Genomic DNA, 21,721 nt, shown 5'->3' on the forward strand with positions numbered 1-21,721 from the left:
AGGGGACTGTTGATCTCAACCTCCTAAAGACAATACACTACATGGAGAGGTAGGAACAGGGGACAGTTGATCTCAACCTCCTAAAGACAATACACTACATGGAGAGGTAGGAACAGGGGACTGTTGATCTCAACCTCTCCTAAAGATAATACACTACATGGAGAGGTAGGAACAGGGGACTGTTGATCTCAACCTCCTAAAGATAATACACTACATGGAGAGGTAGGAACAGGGGACTGTTGATCTCAACCTCTCCTAAAGACAATACACTACATGGAGAGGTAGGAACAGGGGACTGTTGATCTCAACCTCTCCTAAAGACAATACACTACATGGAGAGGTAGGAACAGGGGACTGTTGATCTCAACCTCCTAAAGACAATACACTACATGGAGAGGTAGGAACAGGGGACTGTTGATCTCAACCTCTCCTAAAGATAATACACTACATGGAGAGGTAGGAACAGGGGACTGTTGATCTCAACCTCCTAAAGATAATACACTACATGGAGAGGTAGGAACAGGGGACTGTTGATCTCAACCTCTCCTAAAGACAATACACTACATGGAGAGGTAGGAACAGGGGACTGTTGATCTCAACCTCCTAAAGACAATACACTACATGGAGAGGTAGGAACAGGGGACTGTTGATCTCAACCTCTCCTAAAGATAATACACTACATGGAGAGGTAGGAACAGGGGACTGTTGATCTCAACCTCCTAAAGACAATACACTACATGGAGAGGTAGGAACAGGGGACTGTTGATCTCAACCTCTCCTAAAGATAATACACTACATGGAGAGGTAGGAACAGGGGACTGTTGATCTCAACCTCCTAAAGATAATACACTACATGGAGAGGTAGGAACAGGGGACTGTTGATCTCAACCTCTCCTAAAGACAATACACTACATGGAGAGGTAGGTGCTGGGAGGTGCCCGTGGAGCAGTGCACAAAGGCAAGCCTTGGTATCTAGGGTTTGATACATGTAACCCTCCGGTTGCCAGCTCACTTCCGGGACAGATTTTTCCTGTCAGACCCGGGATTTGAACCCTCTGGTCGCTGTCTCGCCTCTCTAACCACTAGGCTACCGGCTTTCATTTTTATTTTTTGAATTGTAAAATGTGTTGCGATCAATTTTGATTGGATTTTTGTGGTTGAGTTAATGCTGTGTGTTGTCAACAGAAGACAACTGCCCTGGCTGTGCCTGGCTGTCTGAATGAGAGGGGACCAGACTCAATGCTGGCTGTGCCTGGCTGTCTGAATGAGAGGGGACCAGACTCAGTGGAACATGCCAGGAACTGTCTCCAGTGGCAAATGAATCTCCTCACTCACATAGAAGATGTTCAGAACCAGGTGGCAGGCAGGATGGACCTCATAGAGAAGGAGCTTGATGGTAAATGGGGTCGTTTGTCCTATTCAATAAATACTGTCCTATCCAATAAACTAATAATACACTGTCCTATCCAATAAACTAATAATACACTGTCCTATCCAATAAACTAATTACACACTGTCCAATAAACTAATACTGTCCTATCCTATAAACTAATACTGTCCTATCCTATAGACTAATACTGTCCTATCCTATAGACTAATACTGTCCTATCCTATAAACTAATACTGTCCTATCCTATAGACTAATAGTGTCCTATCCTATAGACTAATACTGTCCTATCCTATAAACTAATAATACACTGTCCTATCCTATAAACTAATACTGTCCTATCCTATAGACTAATACTGTCCTATCCTATAAACTAATAATACACTGTCCTATCCTATAAACTAATACTGTCCTATCCTATAAACTAATAATACACTGTCCTATCCTATAAACTAATACTGTCCTATCCTATAAACTAATACTGTCCTATCCTATAGACTAATACTGTCCTATCCTATAGACTAATACTGTCCTATCCTATAGACTAATACTGTCCTATCCTATAGACTAATACTGTCCTATCCTATAGACTAATAATACACTGTCCTATCCTATAGACTAATTATACACTTGTCTTTTGTTTTCTCAACCATACATTTCTCACCCTTGTCTCACACATACATTATTGGATTATAGTCTTATAATTCTAATACATTTCACATAGTCTTATACGTTTCAGGGTGGAATTCTTTAGTCATTACTTTAAACATATTATAGACTAACAGTGTATTATAGACTAATAATACACTGTCCTATCCTATAGACTAATAATACACTGTCCTATCCTATAGACTAATAATACACTGTCCTATCCTATAGACTAATAATACACAGTCCTATAGACTAATAATACTGTCCTATAGACTAATAATACTTTCCTATAGACTAATAATACACTGTTCTATAGACTAATAATACACAGTCCTATCCTATAGACTAATAATACACAGTCCTATCCTATAGACTAATAATACACAGTCCTATCCTATAGACTAATAATACTGTCCTATAGACTAATAATACTGTCCTATATACTAATAATACTGTCCTATAGACTAATAATACACTGTTCTATCCTATAGACTAATAATACACTGTTCTACAGACTAATACACTGTCCTGTAGACTACTACCAAAGGAGTAGGAGGTAATGACCCCATTGTAAATGAAGGAGGAACTTGTTCTTACTTTATTAGATCCTAACCGTCTCTCTATCTCTCTGTGTCCCTCAGTGTTGGAGAGCTGGCTGGACTTCACTGGGGAGTTGGAGCCTCCGGACCCCCTGGCCAGACTGCCTCAGCTCAAACACCGCATCAAGCAGCTCCTCACAGACCTGAGCAAGGTGCAACAGATGAGCACCCTGTGTTCTGTGTGAGTTTGGGTTGGCCTGACCTAGCCAGAGTCTGGCCCGTGTCTGGCCCTGGTTAGTATGGCCACAGCACTAGGCATCTGGTGTCATCACAGCACTTGACAGAGGAGAGTCCAATCCAAACCCAGGGTGTACCCACTACCCTCTGATACAGACAGACAGGAACCCCGTCCTCTCTCTCTGGCACCGAAGCACACCGTCTGCTGTGGTCCATAAACTGTCAAACTGAGCACACCTTCAGTTGGCTCAATACAAGGGGGATGAATGGATGTATAGAGACCAACAGGAAAGAGCTGAGTCCAGTGGACTCTTGGTATTAGAAAGAAGAGTGTTTTGAGTTGGAGTAACAAAGTATTGAGTTGACAAAATGGGACTTCTGGATGAAAAGTACCAGTTGAATACAGTATTAGTTTGTAGGGCCCAGGACGTTTGTTGTTTTAACTAAGACTCCCTGTTATGAAGTTCCCACAACGTTTTCATAACCAGGAATGAGGGTTTGTCCACGTACGTTAAATCGTTCACACGCATTCTATGATATAGCTGAAATTCAATTTAATTCAATTAGATTATTAAAATGCAATGATATCACCTCATGGGCCCATCCCAAATAGAACCCTATTCCCTTTATAGTGCACTACTTTAGACCGTAGTACACTACAGAATATAGGGGGCCATTTGGGAAACATCCCATCACTCTCTTGCCTCAGTAGGAGCAGAGCTGTAGAAGCCTTGCTTGTGTGATATGAGTTAATGCAAAAACGAAATCACCAAGGTGAATGTTAGATGATATTGTATCAAGCTTTAACCTGCCAGAAATCTGTTCTGTTTTGGAAGCGTGGTCTGAAACTTGTTTGAGATGTTTTAAAATTTCGAGTTCCCCCTCAAGTTCACACTATGGTTAGATGATTTGTTAAAAACCAGTGCTAACATCAGTCATTTAGCGGCTGCATTCTGATTTCATTTCAGGAATCTATTGCCACCTTTTACAATCATTAACTTTCATTCTCTTATGTGCCAAGTCTGAAAGTATGAACCACCAAGTTTACAATGTTATCATTCTCACTGATTCAACATGGGAAAGGATGAGTATATTTTACTGGTGTATATAATATACCCAATCCACAGACAGACATACGACTGTGTGTCTTCAGGATATCTCCATGACAACCACGGAATGGCCTTGATGTCACGGGACATCTGTGGCACGTTTGTCTCTGTGTACACATCCTGAAATGGCACCCTATTCCCTATGTAGTGCACTACTTTTGACCAGAGCCCTATGGAGCTTGTTCAAAAGTAGTGCACTATGTAGGGAATAGGGTGCCATTTGGGGACGTAGCCTCTGTCTGTGGGGTTTTTGATGCTTTCAGTACGGCCCCAGTATGGCTGCTACGTCACAACACCACAATGTCTTCTGACTAAGTGGACACGTTTGACTTGTACCACAGTAAGCTAAATTGCCAGCTGGATGTAAATGCGTATAAAAAGCAATGTGTTGATTGCTGTTGTTGGGTCTTTTTATGTACAGTTTTATAACTGTAAAGATGAGGAATCTATAGAAGGCATAAGAGGATAAAATATACTTGAAGAAAAATGACTATGTTTATTTAGCGTTTCTATTAACCTGTATAAAAAGTGTTTTAGAACCAGCCGGTAGGGTATAAAACAAAGTAGATTTTTATTGACATATACCAGCTGTACATTAAGAGTTTATTTAAGACCTGTTCTTTATGTGATTTACTACATGTACAATGCCATTAAAAAAGATATTCTGGATATTTAATTTCTCGTCTTACGGTTATTATTTTCAATGATTATATTACCAAGTTGGTGTGTGTGTTATACTGTTACACATTCAATTGTTCATTTGTGTTGTCTGTTGCTGGACTTGTTTTATGTCATTTGACTTCAGAAACCTGTCATCCGTTGGCTCTTGAAAGAGCATCGTCCTGAAGGTGCAAGTCATGTTCACCTGGGTCGTATTTATTAGTGTAAACCGTATAATTTTTTTTTGCAACGTAAACAACAGTTTCTTATTGGACAAATTCAGATCGTCCCTCCGACGTTTCTGTCCGTTTTCTTCCGATTGGTTTCTAGGTTTCTAATGCATCCCAGGTCAAGTCTTGCATGACCAACTCCTCTCTTCTTATGGCCCTCTGAGTCTCAGGCTTGGCTGCTCCCACTAGAATGTTCCAGAATTTCCATTGTTCCAAACACACGAGTGTTCCATGTTTGGTGAGTGAGGACCACGTGTGTCACACACTCCATCCTGAGTGCAGTGACTACCTAGGGAGGATGACATTGCAGATAGCACTGATGGTATAAATCCAGAGCGTTAGTCCCAGTCTCCTCACAGTTCAACGGAGGGACAGACTGAGGAAGATGATGAGCCTGGTTCAGATCTCCTCCATTCTGCTGTGCTGCCTCTGTCTGTCTGACGGGAAGATTTCAGGTAACACCTTAGGGCTCTTAGTTTATCTTGGGTTTTTGAATATTTCAAAGTTATTTTCAGCTATAATTTAAACCTCTTATTTCTGATGATGCTTTTTCTATGTTTATCATTATTTTGTATATCCACTATATATACAAAACTATGTGGACACCCCTTCAAATTAGTGGATTCGGCTATTTCAGCCAGTATAAAATTGAGCACACCGCCATGCAAACTCCATAGACAAACATTGGCAGTAGAATGGCCCATACTGATGAGCTCAGTGACTTTCAACGTGGCACCGTCATAGGATGCCACCTTTCCAACAAGTCAGTTTGTCAAATTTCTGCCCTGTTAGAGCTGCCCCGGTCAACTGTAAGTGCTGTTATTGTGAAGTGGAAACGTCTAGGAGCAACAACGGCTCAGCTGTGAAGAGGTAGGCCACACAAGCTCACAGAACGGGACCACCTTGTGCTGAAGCACATAGTGCAAAGAAAATCGTGTCCTTGGTTGCAGCACTCGCTACCGTGTTCCAAACTGCCTCTGAATGCAACGTCAGCACAAGAACTGTTCGTCGGGAGCTTCGTGAAACGTGTTTTCATGGCCGAGCAGCCGCTCACAAGCCTAAGATCACAATGCCAAGCCACGGCTGGAGTTGTATAAAGCTCGCCGCCATTGGACTCTGGAGCAGTGGAAACACGTTCTCTGGGGTGATGAATCACGCTTCACCATCTGGAGCAGTGGAAACACGTTCTCTGGGGTGATGAATCACGCTTCACCATCTGGAGCAGTGGAAACACGTTCTCTGGGGATGAATCACGCTTCACCATCTGGAGCAGTGGAAACACGTTCTCTGGAGTGATGAATCACGCTTCACCATCTGGAGCAGTGGAAACACGTTCTCTGGGGTGATGAATCACGCTTCACCATCTGGAGCAGTGGAAACACGTTCTCTGGGGTGATGAATCACGCTTCACCATCTGGAGCAGTGGAAACACGTTCTCTGGGGTGATGAATCACGCTTCACCATCTGGAGCAGTGGAAACACGTTCTCTGGAGTGATGAATCACGCTTCACCATCTGGAGCAGTGGAAACACGTTCTCTGGGGTGATGAATTACGCTTCACCATCTGGAGCAGTGGAAACACGTTCTCTGGAGTGATGAATTACGCTTCACCATCTGGAGCAGTGGAAACACGTTCTCTGGGGTGATGAATTACGCTTCACCATCTGGAGCAGTGGAAACACGTTTTCTGGGGTGATGAATTACGCTTCACCATCTGGAGCAGTGGAAACACGTTCTCTGGGGTGATGAATCACGCTTCACCATCTGGAGCAGTGGAAACACGTTCTCTGGAGTGATGAATCACGCTTCACCATCTGGAGCAGTCCAACCGACGAACCTGGGTTTGGCACTACCTACCCCAAAGCATAGTGCCAACTGTAAAGTTTGGTAGAAAAGGAATAATGGTCTGGGGCTGTTTTTCATGGTTCAGGCTAGGCCCTTTAATTCCAGTGAAGGGAAATCTTAACACTACAGAAAACAATGACATTCTGCACGATTCTGTGTTTCCAACTTTGTGGCAACAGTTTGGGGAAAGCCCTTTCCTGTTTCAGCATGACAATGCCATCGGTGCACAACGCGAGGTCCTTATAGAAATGGTTTGTCGAGTTCGGTGTGGAAGAACTTGACTGTCCTGCACAGGTTCCTGACCCCATTAAACACCTTTGGGATGAATTGGAAAGCCGACTGTGAGCCAGGCCTAATCGTCCAACATCAGTGCCCGACCTCACTAATGCTCTTGTGGCTGAATGGACGCAAGTCCCCGCAGCAATGTTCCAACATCTAGTGGAAAACCATCCCAGAAGAGTGGAGGCTGTTATATCAGCAAAGGGGGAACCAACAACATTAATGCCCATGATTGTGGAATGAGGCCATGTAGTGTATTTATTGTAATATAATTTAGGCTGTGTTTATGTTTTCTGTCTGTTTCCTATGTGTATGGGCTCTGTGTATGTAAGTAGAAGAAAAATGTACATTTCCTGACAAGAAATGGAGACAGTTTTCAACGACTAAATTGTATTTGCTGCTGTTTTCAGAATACCAACTGGAGTCTGAGACCCTGAGTCAGTGTGAGTCGCTACGTGGTGTTAGTTCTGCCCGGCAACAAGACCATGTCCCACAGTGCTCAGAGGATGGGAGATTCAGGTATACCTTACAGTGCTGTATTTGACACAAGCTAGCCTGGACGGTAAAGCTAGCAAGGACGGTAAAGCTAGCTAGGACGGTAAAGCCAGCTAGGACGATAAAGCTAGCCAGGACGGTAAAGCTAGCAAGGACGGTAAAGATAGCCAGGACAGTAAAGAAACAATTTCCATGTATTTGTCCCAAATGGCACCCTATCCCTATGTAGTGCACTACGTTTGACCGGAGCCTTAGGCAAGTAGTGCACTACATAGGGATTGGGAATAGGGTGCCATTAGGGAAGTGACCTCTGTTCCCTTCTCTCTTCTAACTGTTGTGTACTCCAGACACGTCCAGTGCAGCGGTGCTGGTGGTGAGTGCTGGTGTGTGAACGCTGAGGGAGCTGAGATCTCTGGAACCAGACAGAACGGATCAGCTGTGTACTGTGAGCAGAACGCCCCTCTTCCTAGAAATATCTGTTTTAACGTGAAACCACATTGGTGCTAGATGGGATGAATTCTCCTTTTGGAACCCTAGCCAGGCTCATGTTGAACACTGGAAGACCTTTTGAGATGCACTATGTAAATGCTGTCTATCGTCGTTGACCTCCTCCTCTTCCTCCTCCTTTTCCTCCTCTTCCTCCTCCTTTTCCTCTACCTCCTCTTCCTCCTCCTCCTCCCACAGGTCTGACGTCCTGCCAGCTCCACAGACAGCAGGCCCTGCTGAGTGGCGATGCCCCCCTGGTACCCCAGTGCCAGGCCTCTGGGGAGTACCAGGCGGTGCAGTGTGACAGCGCCCGGGGACAGTGCTGGTGTGTAGACCTGGAGGGCATGGAGATCTACGGGACCCGGCAGAACGGAAAGCCCTCTCAGTGTGAGTTAGTTAGGAGCAGGATGACTTGTGTTGTGTATTGATATGTCATTTATGACTTACAGTATTATGTGCATCCATTTTCTAATGTGTGGCCCCAGTGGGAATCAAACCCACAAATCCTGACGTTGCAAGTGCCATGCTCTACCAACTTAGCCACACAGCACAGTAATATATAAATGAGGAGAGCTGATCAGAACAACCTTTTCCCTCAGGCCCAGGCAGCTGTGAGGTGAGATCGAGGCGTCTCCTCCACGGCGTCGGGGAGCGCTCCCCCCCTCATTGCTCGGCCGACGGCTCCTTCCTTTCCGTGCAGTGCAAGTTTGTCAACACCACTGACAGGATGGTCTTGGATCTGCTGCACACGTTCAACAGGTGAGTGCCTGGAAGGGAAAGATATGCACTCTAAGTTTGCGCCCCAAATGACACCCTATTCCATATGTGTAGTGCACTACTTTGACCAGGGTCCATAGGGCTCTTGTCAAAAGTGGTGCACTATATCAGGAGAATAGGGTACCGTTTGGGACGCTGACATTCACTGTTAGACCGTTGGAATCTCATCCTTCAGTTGGTGTTTGAAGGTGTGAGATCTATCAGACTGCTGGGGTTTACTTTGACCTGGCTGTGTATTGGGATCCTGTACAAAGCTTTTTATAGTATCTGCCTGTAGATGGCAACGTAATGCTTAGACCCAGGGACAGGATTTAGACACGGTGGCAGGAGAACTGGGAGCCTAAATTCACTTTATCTCTCCCTCCTCGCTCTACACTGCTGACCTGATAGCATCCTATTCTTGTGTATGGTGACTGGAACAGAGATGCTTGGTCTCCTGGGAACTTACTGTAATTTTTAGAATTCACACATTTTAATTTTTGTACCTTTTATTTAACTTGGCAAGTCAGTTAAGAACAAATTCTTATCTACAGTGACGGTCTAGGAACAGTGGGTTAACTGCCTTGTTCAGGGGCAGAACGACAGATTTTTACCTTGTCAGCTCAGGGATTCGATCTTGCAACCTTTCGGTTACTGGCCCAACACTCCAACCACCAGGCTACCTGCCTCCCCACATTCATTAAACATGTTTCACAGTGTCTAAAGTAAACAATGTAATCATTCCAGATGTTTCAGATAATCCACCAATGTGTAAACTTTTCATCTGGAATGTGGGTTTGGACAATAGTTTACACGTTGTCAATCTCATGAGTGTATGCCGTTCATCTCCTTTATGTGGAGGGCTTTCAGTCCTTTTTAGTTAGCGCAGCTGCAAAAATTCCAGCCCTTACCACAGAGGCCTACACAAAAATGTCTACTTTCAGACCTTGAATTATAATTTATAATAATCATTTTGGTCTTGTGTCTATTTCTGGCTAGAGGATGTTTTGACATCCGTCTCTAGGCAACAACTAGCATCATATTCCCTACTTAGTGTTTGCACCCGGGCTTGTGCAGTGAACTCTGCATGATTGGCCCCCAGCCTGGCCAAGACTGTCTCTGTTATCACTCCAGGCTCCAGCCAAGTACAGCCAAGGGGTCAAGAGTCAAGTTGTTCCTGGTCCTCTAAAACCACTCAGGAACTGGTCTTAACTGCCAGCCAGCCAGCAGACATTTCTCAAATGACTCCAAGATCAAAAAACGTAAAGGAAGAGATTCCTTTTTTATATCGGCCAAACAAATAAAAGGATGATGGCGACGACTTAGTACATGAAATCTTTATTTTGAGGCTTCCTTTTACTGTCAAGGCAGGCACTCTTGAAGAGAGTATTGTATGTGAATCAATGTTGTAAGTTAAAGAAATACTTTCCATCTTCGTGGAAGAGCTAACTCATTACAACTATAATGAGTTCCTCCCTGATAACTTGAATTACTTTGTCATCTTCATGTACTGTATATTATAGTACCATAATTAGTATTGTAGTATTATAATTAGTATTATAGAGTACTGTCATGTATTTTACTCTTCTATTAGCCTATTTTAGACAGAGTGAAGTGAGAAGAGGTGTGATATCTCCCACAGGTTCCCTAAAGTATTCCAGACGTTCAGCAGCTTCAGACAGATGTTCCCAGAGGTGTCCAGTTACTGTTTCTGTGCTGACAGCAGAGGCAGGGAGCTCCCCAGCACAGGTGAGATAGATGCAACATCAACAGGTGCACACACACACACACACACACACACACACACACACACACACACACACACACACACACACACACACACACACAGAGGAACCATTATTTACAATAACTCTTAACTGGATTTTCATCAAGAATCAGAAATAGATATTTTTAAATAACTATTTTGTATTTTATTAGGATCCCTATTAGCTGTTGAGAAAGCAGCAGCTCCTCTTCCTGGGGTCCACACAGAACATGAAACATAATACAGAACATTAATAGACAAGGACAGAACTACATACATTTAAAATGTCACATATCAATAGAGGTGTTGTGAGGTGTTGCTTTATCAGTTTGATGAAACCAGGTTTGCTGTTTATTTGAGCAATATGAGATGGAATGGATGTAATCATGGCTCTATATAATACTGTACACTTTCTTGAACGTGTTCTGGATTTGGGGACTTTGAAAAGACCCTGGTGGCATGTCTGGTGGGAAAAGTGTGTGTGTCAGAGCTGTGTCTAAGTTGACTATGCAAACAATTTGGGATTTTCAACACATGAAAGTTTCTTATAAAAATGTAAAAGAAGTGATGCAGTCAGTCTCTCCTCAACTCTTAACCAAGAGAGACTGGCATGCATAGTATTTATATCAGCCCTCTGATTACAATGAAGAGCAAGACGTGCCGCTATTAAACAGTGTGTGTTAGTAAAATGCTTGTTTCCCTGTGTTCAGGTGTGGAGCTGCTGCTAGATGAGGTGTATGACACAGCCTTCTCAGGTCTGGAACCTGGCCTCTCCTTCTCCCAGACCAACATGTACCGCATCCTACAGAGGAGATTCCTGGCCATCCAGCTGGCGATGAGTGGCAGGTTTAGATGTACGTTAGTTTCATCAATCTGGCATTGTTTCTATCAGTGGTGGCTGGTGGCACCTTCATTTGTAGGACAGGCTCATAGCGAATAAATAGACTGGAATCAAACACATTAAACACGTGCTTTCCATGTGTTTGATACCATTCACTTTATTCCTGCTATCATTATAAGCTGTCCTCCTGTAACCAGCCTCCTCTGGTTTCCATTATATTTCCCCTCTCTCCCTCTACCTGTCATGTAGGCCCCAGCCCTTGTGAGAGCGAGCGATCCGCTGGTGCCCAAGCTGGCAATGTGTTTGTGCCGTCCTGTACTTCCAACGGGGGTTACGTGCCAACCCAGTGCCAGGCGGATGGGCAGTGCTGGTGTGTCGACCCCACAGGGAAGGAGATCTTTGGGACACGACAACATGGAGGATCCCCTGACTGTGGTAACTAAGTAACAGTGTTGTTGGATTCAAATAGTGATTTGACCATTTAGGTGTTCCAAACCAACAGTACCATACCATTGACTGTGCAGAAAGAGAGCACACCTCAAGAATCGCTTACTGAATGAAAGCTTATCTGCGCTGTTTTGTATTTTCATTTCAGTCGATTTTATTATCCCACAGGTGGAAATTCATTTGGTTATCATGCTGTACATAGAAGTCATTAAAAAACAATAGTCAATATTTTAGGCCTACAGAAAATTCATAGAAACATGGCATTTTCCCTCTACTGAACCCAGGTGCTGGAGTGAAGGACTGTACCTCTGAGCGTCGCCAGGCCCTCTCCAGGCTCCTCTCCAGCCCCTCAGGTCCGGTGCCATCAGCCAAGGACTCACAGACACACTCAGCCCCAAGCCCCCTGTCTCCATGCAGCCCCCAACTCCAACAGCTCCTGCTGGGGTCTCTAATGGAGTCTCTTTCTGAGCGATCCGATTTAGGAGACATCCTGGCTGAGACGATCCAGGGGATGTTCCCTAGCGGGGCCATGGCCCTCAAGGCCCTAGCTCTAGCCTCCAACCCCAAGAGACTCCAGGAGAACCTGTTCGGAGGAAAGTTCTTAGGAAACGCTGGGATGTTTAACTTCACTGGGGCCGTCGGTGTCAGCGGGACGTTGAGTTTCAGTCAAGCCAGTCTGACAAACAACCAAGATCTAGTTAAACTCATCAGCGCCACCCTGGAAAACGTGGACTTCCTGTCCACCCTACGCCAAACCATCCTCTTATCCAAAGCTGAGGACAGCACCCAGCTAGGTTTGTTTTGTAACTTCGTCTTGACTTTTAAAAATCATTACAAGCTATTTGTTTCTACCATCGAGGACCTCTTTGGAAACAAGTGTTTAGATAAATGTGCTGTCCACTGGGGATTCAATGTACATCTTACTGTATTAGTTGTTTTTTTACCCAAATAAATGAAAATCATTTGAATTCAAAAGGTGAGCTGTTCAGGGTCCTGTTTGAGAGCGCCCAGTCCGGTGGTGCTGGTTGTGAGAGGGAGCCCTCTGCCCTGTACGTGCCCAGCTGTGATGACAGCGGCCAGTATCAGGAGATCCAGTGCCAAGGCTCGGAGTGTTGGTGTGTTGACCCCCAGGGTCAGGAGGTCACAGGGTCACGCTCCAATGGTCAAAGGCCAAGGTGTCCGTCACGATGCGAGAGGGAGCGAGCGGCTGCCCAGAAGGTAATTACTTTATGACACTCCCCCAGCACGACTGTAAATAACTACTGTACTGACTCTTCTCTACCTGCATCCTGTCTGTAAATAACTACCGAACTGACTCTTCTCTACTTTCATCCTGTCTGTAAATAACTACCGTACTGACTCTTCCCTACCTTCATCCTGTCTGTAAATAACTACCGTACTGACTCTTCCCTACCTTCATCCTGTCTGTAAATAACTACCGTACTGACTCTTCCCTACCCTCATCCTGTCTGTAAATAACTACCGAACTGACTCTTCTCCACCTGCATCCTGTCTGTAAATAACTACCGAACTGACTCTTCTCTGCCTGCATCCTGTCTGTAAATAACTACCGTACTGACTCTTCCCTACCTTTATCCTGTCTGTAAATAACTACCGAACTGACTCTTCTCCACCTGCATCCTGTCTGTAAATAACTACCGAACTGACTCTTCTCTACCTGCATCCTGTCTGTAAATAACTACCGAACTGACTCTTCTCTACCTGCATCCTGTCTGTAAATAACTACCGAACTGACTCTTCTCCACCTGCATCCTGTCTGTAAATAACTACCGAACTGACTCTTCTCTACCTGCATCCTGTCTGTAAATAACTACCGAACTGACTCTTCTCTACCTGCATCCTGTCTGTAAATAACTAACGAACTGACTCTTCTCCACCTGCATCCTGTCTGTAAATAACTACCGAACTGACTCTTCTCTACCTGCTTCCTATCTGTAAATAACTACCGAACTGACTCTTCTCTACCTGCATCCTGTCTGTAAATAACTACCGAACTGACTCTTCTCTACCTGCATCCTGTCTGTAAATAACTACCGAACTGACTCTTCTCTACCTGCATCCTGTCTGTAAATAACTACCGAACTGACTCTTCTCTACCTGTATCCTGTCTGTAAATAACTACCGTACTGACTCTTCTCTACCTGCATCCTGTCTGTAAATAACTACCGAACTGACTCTTCTCTACCTGCATCCTGTCTGTAAATAACTACCGTACTGACTCTTCTCTACCTGCATCCTGTCTGTAAATAACTACCGTACTGACTCCTCCCTACCTTCATCCTGTCTGTAAATAACTACCGTACTGACTCTTCCCTACCTTCATCCTGTCTGTAAATAACTACCGAACTGACTCTTCTCCACCTTCATCCTGTCTGTAAATAACTACCGAACTGACTCTTCTCTGCCTGCATCCTGTCTGTAAATAACTACCGTACTGACTCTTCCCTACCTTTATCCTGTCTGTAAATAACTACCGTACTGACTCTTCCCTACCTTTATCCTGTCTGTAAATAACTACCGAACTGACTCTTCTCCACCTGCATCCTGTCTGTAAATAACTACCGAACTGACTCTTCTCTACCTGCATCCTGTCTGTAAATAACTACCGAACTGACTCTTCTCTACCTGCATCCTGTCTGTAAATAACTACCGAACTGACTCTTCTCCACCTGCATCCTGTCTGTAAATAACTACCGAACTGACTCTTCTCTACCTGCATCCTGTCTGTAAATAACTACCGAACTGACTCTTCTCTACCTGCATCCTGTCTGTAAATAACTAACGAACTGACTCTTCTCCACCTGCATCCTGTCTGTAAATAACTACCGAACTGACTCTTCTCTACCTGCTTCCTATCTGTAAATAACTACCGAACTGACTCTTCTCTACCTGCATCCTGTCTGTAAATAACTACCGAACTGACTCTTCTCTACCTGCATCCTGTCTGTAAATAACTACCGAACTGACTCTTCTCTACCTGCATCCTGTCTGTAAATAACTACCGAACTGACTCTTCTCTACCTGCATCCTGTCTGTAAATAACTACCGTACTGACTCTTCTCTACCTGCATCCTGTCTGTAAATAACTACCGAACTGACTCTTCTCTACCTGCATCCTGTCTGTAAATAACTACCGTACTGACTCTTCTCTACCTGCATCCTGTCTGTAAATAACTACCGTACTGACTCCTCCCTACCTTCATCCTGTCTGTAAATAACTACCGTACTGACTCTTCCCTACCTTCATCCTGTCTGTAAATAACTACCGAACTGACTCTTCTCCACCTTAATCCTGTCTGTAAATAACTACCGAACTGACTCTTCTCTGCCTGCATCCTGTCTGTAAATAACTACCGTACTGACTCTTCCCTACCTTTATCCTGTCTGTAAATAACTACCGAACTGACTCTTCTCCACCTGCATCCTGTCTGTAAATAACTACCGAACTGACTCTTCTCTACCTGCATCCTGTCTGTAAATAACTACCGAACTGACTCTTCTCCACCTGCATCCTGTCTGTAAATAACTACCGAACTGACTCTTCTCTACCTGCATCCTGTCTGTAAATAACTACCGAACTGACTCTTCTCTACCTGCATCCTGTCTGTAAATAACTACCGAACTGACTCTTCTCTACCTGCATCCTGTCTGTAAATAACTACCGAACTGACTCTTCTCCACCTGCATCCTGTCTGTAAATAACTACCGAACTGACTCTTCTCTACCTGCTTCCTATCTGTAAATAACTACCGAACTGACTCTTCTCTACCTGCATCCTGTCTGTAAATAACTACCGAACTGACTCTTCTCCACCTGCATCCTGTCTGTAAATAACTACCGAACTGACTCTTCTCTGCCTTCATCCTGTCTGTAAATAACTACCGTACTGACTCTTCTCTACCTGCATCCTGTCTGTAAATAACTACCGAACTGACTCTTCTCTACCTGCATCCTGTCTGTAAATAACTACCGTACTGACTCTTCTCTACCTGCATCCTGTCTGTAAATAACTACCGAACTGACTCTTCTCTACCTGCATCCTGTCTGTAAATAACTACCGTACTGACTCTTCTCTACCTGCATCCTGTCTGTAAATAACTACCGTACTGACTCCTCCCTACCTTCATCCTGTCTGTAAATAACTACCGAACTGACTCTTCTCTACCTGCATCCTGTCTGTAAATAACTACCGAACTGACTTTTCTCTACCTGCATCCTGTCTGTAAATAACTACCGAACTGACTCTTCTCCACCTGCATCCTGTCTGTAAATAACTACCGAACTGACTCTTCTCTACCTGCTTCCTATCTGTAAATAACTACCGAACTGACTCTTCTCTACCTGCATCCTGTCTGTAAATAACTACCGAACTGACTCTTCTCTACCTGCATCCTGTCTGTAAATAACTACCGAACTGACTCTTCTCTACCTGCATCCTGTCTGTAAATAACTACCAAACTGACTCTTCTCTACCTGCATCCTGTCTGTAAATAACTACCGTACTGACTCTTCTCTACCTGCATCCTGTCTGTAAATAACTACCGAACTGACTCTTCTCTACCTGCATCCTGTCTGTAAATAACTACCGTACTGACTCTTCTCTACCTGCATCCTGTCTGTAAATAACTACCGTACTGACTCCTCCCTACCTTCATCCTGTCTGTAAATAACTACCGTACTGACTCTTCCCTACCTTCATCCTGTCTGTAAATAACTACCGAACTGACTCTTCTCCACCTTCATCCTGTCTGTAAATAACTACCGAACTGACTCTTCTCTGCCTGCATCCTGTCTGTAAATAACTACCGTACTGACTCTTCCCTACCTTTATCCTGTCTGTAAATAACTACCGAACTGACTCTTCTCCACCTGCATCCTGTCTGTAAATAACTACCGAACTGACTCTTCTCTACCTGCATCCTGTCTGTAAATAACTACCGAACTGACTCTTCTCCACCTGCATCCTGTCTGTAAATAACTACCGAACTGACTCTTCTCTACCTGTTTCCTATCTGTAAATAACTACCGAACTGACTCTTCTCTACCTGCATCATGTCTGTAAATAACTACCGAACTGACTCTTCTCCACCTGCATCCTGTCTGTAAATAACTACCGAACTGACTCTTCTCTGCCTGCATCCTGTCTGTAAATAACTACCGTACTGACTCTTCCCTACCTTTATCCTGTCTGTAAATAACTACCGAACTGACTCTTCTCCACCTGCATCCTGTCTGTAAATAACTACCGAACTGACTCTTCTCTGCCTTCATCCTGTCTGTAAATAACTACCGTACTGACTCTTCCCTACCTTTATCCTGACTCTTCTTTCTGTGCTGTATTGTAAATAACTACAGTACTGACTCTTCTTTCTATGCTGTATTGTAAATAACTACAGTACTGACTCTTTTCTCTGAGCTGTATTTGAACTCACTTTGTATTTTTTTATTGTATCTTTATTGAAAACTTTACATGTTGGTTACGCTGTTTGTGCAGAGAGCTTGAGAGTAAGCATTTCATTGTACTGTACTGTGTAAACCTACGATGTGCATTTGCAAATATACTTTGATACATTTTGAAGGTGAAGTCAGGCCAGGCTGCTGGGGTAGAGGTGTTCATGCCGAAGTGTGCGGAGGACGGGAGCTACGTGGCGTTGCAGTGTCTGGGAAAGAGTTGCTTCTGTCAGGACCTCCTGGGAGAGAGACATGCCACTATCCCTGTAGGACAGACTGTTCAGTGTGAGTAGGCAGAGCCACCACTCGTCAGACACAGATTAAGCCTAGTCCTGGACTGAAAAGCATGTTCCATGGAGATTGAAATTGCTTCTTAGTCCAAGACCTGGTTTAATCTGTGTCCGGTAAACTGGCCCATAGTGTGCAGTCCATCTAGCTGTACCTTGTCCTGGTCCAAACTACTACATTATTAAGGGGGTAGGGTGTCCTGGTCCAAACTACTACATTATTAAGGGGGTAGGGTGTTGTGGTCCAAACTACCACATTATTAAGGGAGTAGGGTGTCATTTTGGACATATCAATTGTTTGAGCTTTTCCTCTGTCTCCAGGTCCTCCCCCTCTCTCTCCCCTTCCCTCCCCAGGACCAGCTCCAGGCTCCTGCTCCCTGGCGGTGGCTGAGGTGGACCAGTTCCAGGAGGAGGCTGAGCGTCTGGTCCTCCTCTCCAACAGCTCCCACGTCCCTCTGGGCTACAGGTATCCCTGAAGTAGAGACAGTGTGTCGACACCTGGGTGTTTACCCATCACATTGTTGAACCATGTATAGAGTCTGACTATATTTATGTATAATATTAATAATACATTGTATTTAAATAAAAACACTGTACTATTCCGTCAGTCAGCACCTCTCCAACGTTTTTGTGTTTGTCAACTCATGCTTTTCTGCTGGATGTTCTCCTCTGGGGTTCAGCTACCTTCTAGCTGAAGGTCTCCGTCTGACCTCTGACGAGCTACTCCACGCCCTCTCCTCCTCCGACCAGACCACTCTGCTCTCTGATAGGCTGCTGAGCCACTCCCACTCTGCTCTACGACTTGCTGCCCACTCCAGTACGTCTGGTGTGATGTCATATCCTCTGGATATGATGTCATATCCTCTGCGTGATGTGCTCTATACTTGTTTCTTTCATTGCCAGGAGTGAACTACTAAAGAGTGTTAGGTGGCTACTATTGTAATATTTACTGTCATCTCAATGTCATTGTTTCTCTGTCATAGTGTTTTTTGTTGTTGTTATTAACTGAAACATGTCCATAATATTGCAGTCAACACGGTGTGAACCTCCGTGTTGCATTGTCTCTCCCCAGCCCTGCGGTTCTATTGGCAGAGCCAGCAGGCAGCATCTGTGGAGGAGAGACAGTCTCTACTGCTGGGCTACCAGCCCTACAGGCCCCAGTGTGATGCCCACAGACAGTGGCTGCCCACCCAGTGCCACCCCAGCACAGGTCAGAGTCACACCTCCAACCTCAAACCCAGCTCTACATTGTAACTGTAGTAGTGTAATACAAGCCACAGTACAGGTCATTATACCTTCTCTAGACCCTTCTAGAAGGACACCTCTCATAATGAGCAACGTCTCTTTGTTTTATTCATAATATGTTGGTTGGAAACAGATAAGACTAATGAAGTAGCTACAGTAGTGTTATATTGACTGAGTTGGTACTGTAGTGTTATATTGACTGAGTTGTAACTGTCTCCAGGTCAGTGTTATAATGACTGAGTTGTAACTGTCTCCAGGTCAGTGTTATATTGACTGAGTTGAAACTGTCTCCAGGTCAGTGTTATAATGACTGAGTTGAAACTGTCTCCAGGTCAGTGTTATATTGACTGAGTTGATACTGTCTCCAAGTCAGTGTTATATTGACTGAGTTGAAACTGTCTCCAGGTCAGTGTTATATTGACTGAGTTGTAACTGTCTCCAAGTCAGTGTTATATTGACTGAGTTGAAACTGTCTCCAGGTCAGTGTTATAATGACTGAGTTGGTACTGTAGTGTTATAATGACTGAGTTGTAACTGTCTCCAGGTCAGTGTTATATTGACTGAGTTGAAACTGTCTCCAGGTCAGTGTTATATTGACTGAGTTGAAACTGTCTCCAGGTCAGTGTTATATTGACTGAGTTGTAACTGTCTCCAGGTCAGTGTTATATTGACTGAGTTGTAACTGTCTCCAGGTCAGTGTTATATTGACTGAGTTGAAACTGTCTCCAGGTCAGTGTTATATTGACTGAGTTGTAACTGTCTCCAGGTCAGTGTTATATTGACTGAGTTGTAACTGTCTCCAGGTCAGTGTTATATTGACTGAGTTGAAACTGTCTCCAGGTCAGTGTTATATTGACTGAGTTGAAACTGTCTCCAGGTCAGTGTTATATTGACTGAGTTGTAACTGTCTCCAGGTCAGTGTTATATTGACTGAGTTGTAACTGTCTCCAGGTCAGTGTTATATTGACTGAGTTGAAACTGTCTCCAGGTCAGTGTTATATTGACTGAGTTGAAACTGTCTCCAGGTCAGTGTTATATTGACTGAGTTGTAACTGTCTCCAGGTCAGTGTTATATTGACTGAGTTGTAACTGTCTCCAGGTCAGTGTTATATTGACTGAGTTGTAACTGTCTCCAGGTCAGTGTTATATTGACTGAGTTGTAACTGTCTCCAGGTCAGTGTTATATTGACTGAGTTGAAACTGTCTCCAGGTCGGTGTTATATTGACTGAGTTGATACTGTCTCCAGGTCGGTGTTATATTGACTGAGTTGATACTGTCTCCAGGTCAGTGTTATATTGACTGAGTTGTAACTGTCTCCAGGTCAGTGTTATATTGACTGAGTTGAAACTGTCTCCAGGTCAGTGTTATATTGACTGAGTTGAAACTGTCTCCAGGTCGGTGTTATATTGACTGAGTTGAAACTGTCTCCAGGTCAGTGTTGGTGTGTGGATGAGGAAGGAGGATACATCCCAGCTTCCCTGACCAGTCGCTCCCTGCAGAGACCACAGTGTAAGACAGGACATTATATAGTTTCTCACTGACTTTCTTTGTTCTGTATGTAAGGATAGCACTCCTGTTGAATTATTTGAGTTGTTTTCTGGAAATCTCCTCTCGTCTTCCAGGCCAGACCCGGTGTCAGAGAGGTTATGCTCAGGCTCTGCTCTCTGACTGGACACAGTCCTCCTACATCCCGACTTGTGAACTGGTGAATATCCTCACCAGAATGTTGAGCATAAATATCAGGAAATTGATTAGCTTTGTTTTATTCTGCCGTAATTCTGCTCTGTCTGTCTCCTTGCTGTAACTCGTGTCTGTCTCCTTGCTGTAATTTCTGTCTGTCTCCTCCTTGCTGTAACTTCTGTCTGTCTCCTCCTTGCTGTAACTTCTGTCTGTCTCCTCCTTGCTGTAACTTCTGTCGGTCTCCTCCTTGCTGTAACTTCTGTCGGTCTCCTCCTTGCTGTAACTTCTGTCGGTCTCCTCCTTGCTGTAACTTCTGTCGGTCTCCTCCTTGCTGTAACTTCTGTCGGTCTCCTCCTTGCTGTAACTTTTGTCTGTCTCCTCCTTGCTGTAACTTCTGTCTGTCTCCTCCTTGCTGTAACTTCTGTCTGTCTCCTCCTTGCTGTAACTTCTGTCGGTCTCCTCCTTGCTGTAACTTCTGTCGGTCTCCTCCTTGCTGTAACTTCTGTCTGTCTCCTCCTTGCTGTAACTTCTGTCGGTCTCCTCCTTGCTGTAACTTCTGTCGGTCTCCTCCTTGCTGTAACTTCTGCCGGTCTCCTCCTTGCTGTAACTTCTGTCTGTGTCTCTGAGGGGTTGGTATAAAGCACAACACCAGTTTCTATTGGACAATAAAGTCTTCTTCTATTGTCCTGTATGTACAGTATGTGTCCTTGATACCAGTGGTTGTGGTGCTGTCTGTGTGTTTCCAGAGTGGCCAGTTCTCTGTGCTCCAGAAGGGGTCTTCAGGTGGAGGTGGAGCCTGGTGTGTCAGTCCTGTTTCTGGGGAAACCATCCAGCCTGCTACCCTGAGTCCCAGTGGAGACCTCACATGTACTGACATGTTTAACACACTCCACATATAGCAATCAATCACTTATAACAATCAATCACATATAACCATCAATCACATATAACAGTCAATCACTTATAACAATCAATCATATATAGCAGTCAATCACTTATAACAATCAATCACATATAGCAATCAATCACTTATAACAATCAATCACATATAACAATCAATCACTTATAACAATCAATCACATATAACAATCAATCACTTATAACAATCAATCACATATAACAATCAATCACATATAGCAATCAATCACTTATAACAATCAATCACATATAGCAATCAATCACTTATAACAATCAATCACATATAACAATCAATCACTTATAACAATCAATCACATATAACAATCAATCACATATAACAATCAATCACTTATAACAATCAATCACATATAACAATCAATCACATATAACA

The 21,721-nt window shown here is 44.0% G+C and overlaps 2 protein-coding genes across 11 annotated transcripts in view; both read left to right on the forward strand.

Moving 5' to 3' along the window:
* The window catches only part of LOC106598824 (PHD finger protein 20-like protein 1), a 38,074-nt gene extending 33,475 nt beyond the window's left edge, over positions 1–4,599 (forward strand). For 9 of the 10 annotated variants that reach the window (XM_082959346.1, XM_082959334.1, XM_082959347.1 and 6 more), the window contains 2 exons: positions 1,186–1,396; positions 2,680–4,599. In XM_082959346.1, the coding sequence (XP_082815472.1) occupies positions 1,186–1,396; positions 2,680–2,822 (354 nt within the window). In that variant the 3' untranslated portion in view covers positions 2,823–4,599. The remainder of the gene's footprint in view (positions 1–1,185; positions 1,397–2,679) is intronic. The other variant, XM_082959341.1, reaches the window with a different exon arrangement.
* A 584-nt stretch (positions 4,600–5,183) lies between these two features.
* LOC106573164 (thyroglobulin-like) overlaps positions 5,184–21,721 on the forward strand; it is an 85,566-nt gene continuing 69,028 nt past the window's right edge. Inside the window, exons 1-17 of the mRNA XM_082959374.1 lie at positions 5,184–5,268; positions 7,348–7,456; positions 7,780–7,877; positions 8,117–8,305; positions 8,518–8,677; positions 10,317–10,423; positions 11,150–11,293; positions 11,530–11,715; positions 12,012–12,521; positions 12,704–12,945; positions 17,328–17,484; positions 17,808–17,952; positions 18,167–18,303; positions 18,559–18,696; positions 20,164–20,241; positions 20,355–20,437; positions 21,159–21,279. Coding sequence (XP_082815500.1) covers positions 5,199–5,268; positions 7,348–7,456; positions 7,780–7,877; positions 8,117–8,305; positions 8,518–8,677; positions 10,317–10,423; positions 11,150–11,293; positions 11,530–11,715; positions 12,012–12,521; positions 12,704–12,945; positions 17,328–17,484; positions 17,808–17,952; positions 18,167–18,303; positions 18,559–18,696; positions 20,164–20,241; positions 20,355–20,437; positions 21,159–21,279 — 2,674 coding nt within the window. The 5' untranslated portion in view covers positions 5,184–5,198. The remainder of the gene's footprint in view (positions 5,269–7,347; positions 7,457–7,779; positions 7,878–8,116; positions 8,306–8,517; positions 8,678–10,316; positions 10,424–11,149; positions 11,294–11,529; positions 11,716–12,011; positions 12,522–12,703; positions 12,946–17,327; positions 17,485–17,807; positions 17,953–18,166; positions 18,304–18,558; positions 18,697–20,163; positions 20,242–20,354; positions 20,438–21,158; positions 21,280–21,721) is intronic.

This window comes from Salmo salar, chromosome 02, assembly GCF_965601325.2.
Source record: "Salmo salar chromosome 02, fSalSal1, whole genome shotgun sequence".
NCBI classification, from domain to species: Eukaryota; Metazoa; Chordata; class Actinopteri; order Salmoniformes; family Salmonidae; genus Salmo; species Salmo salar.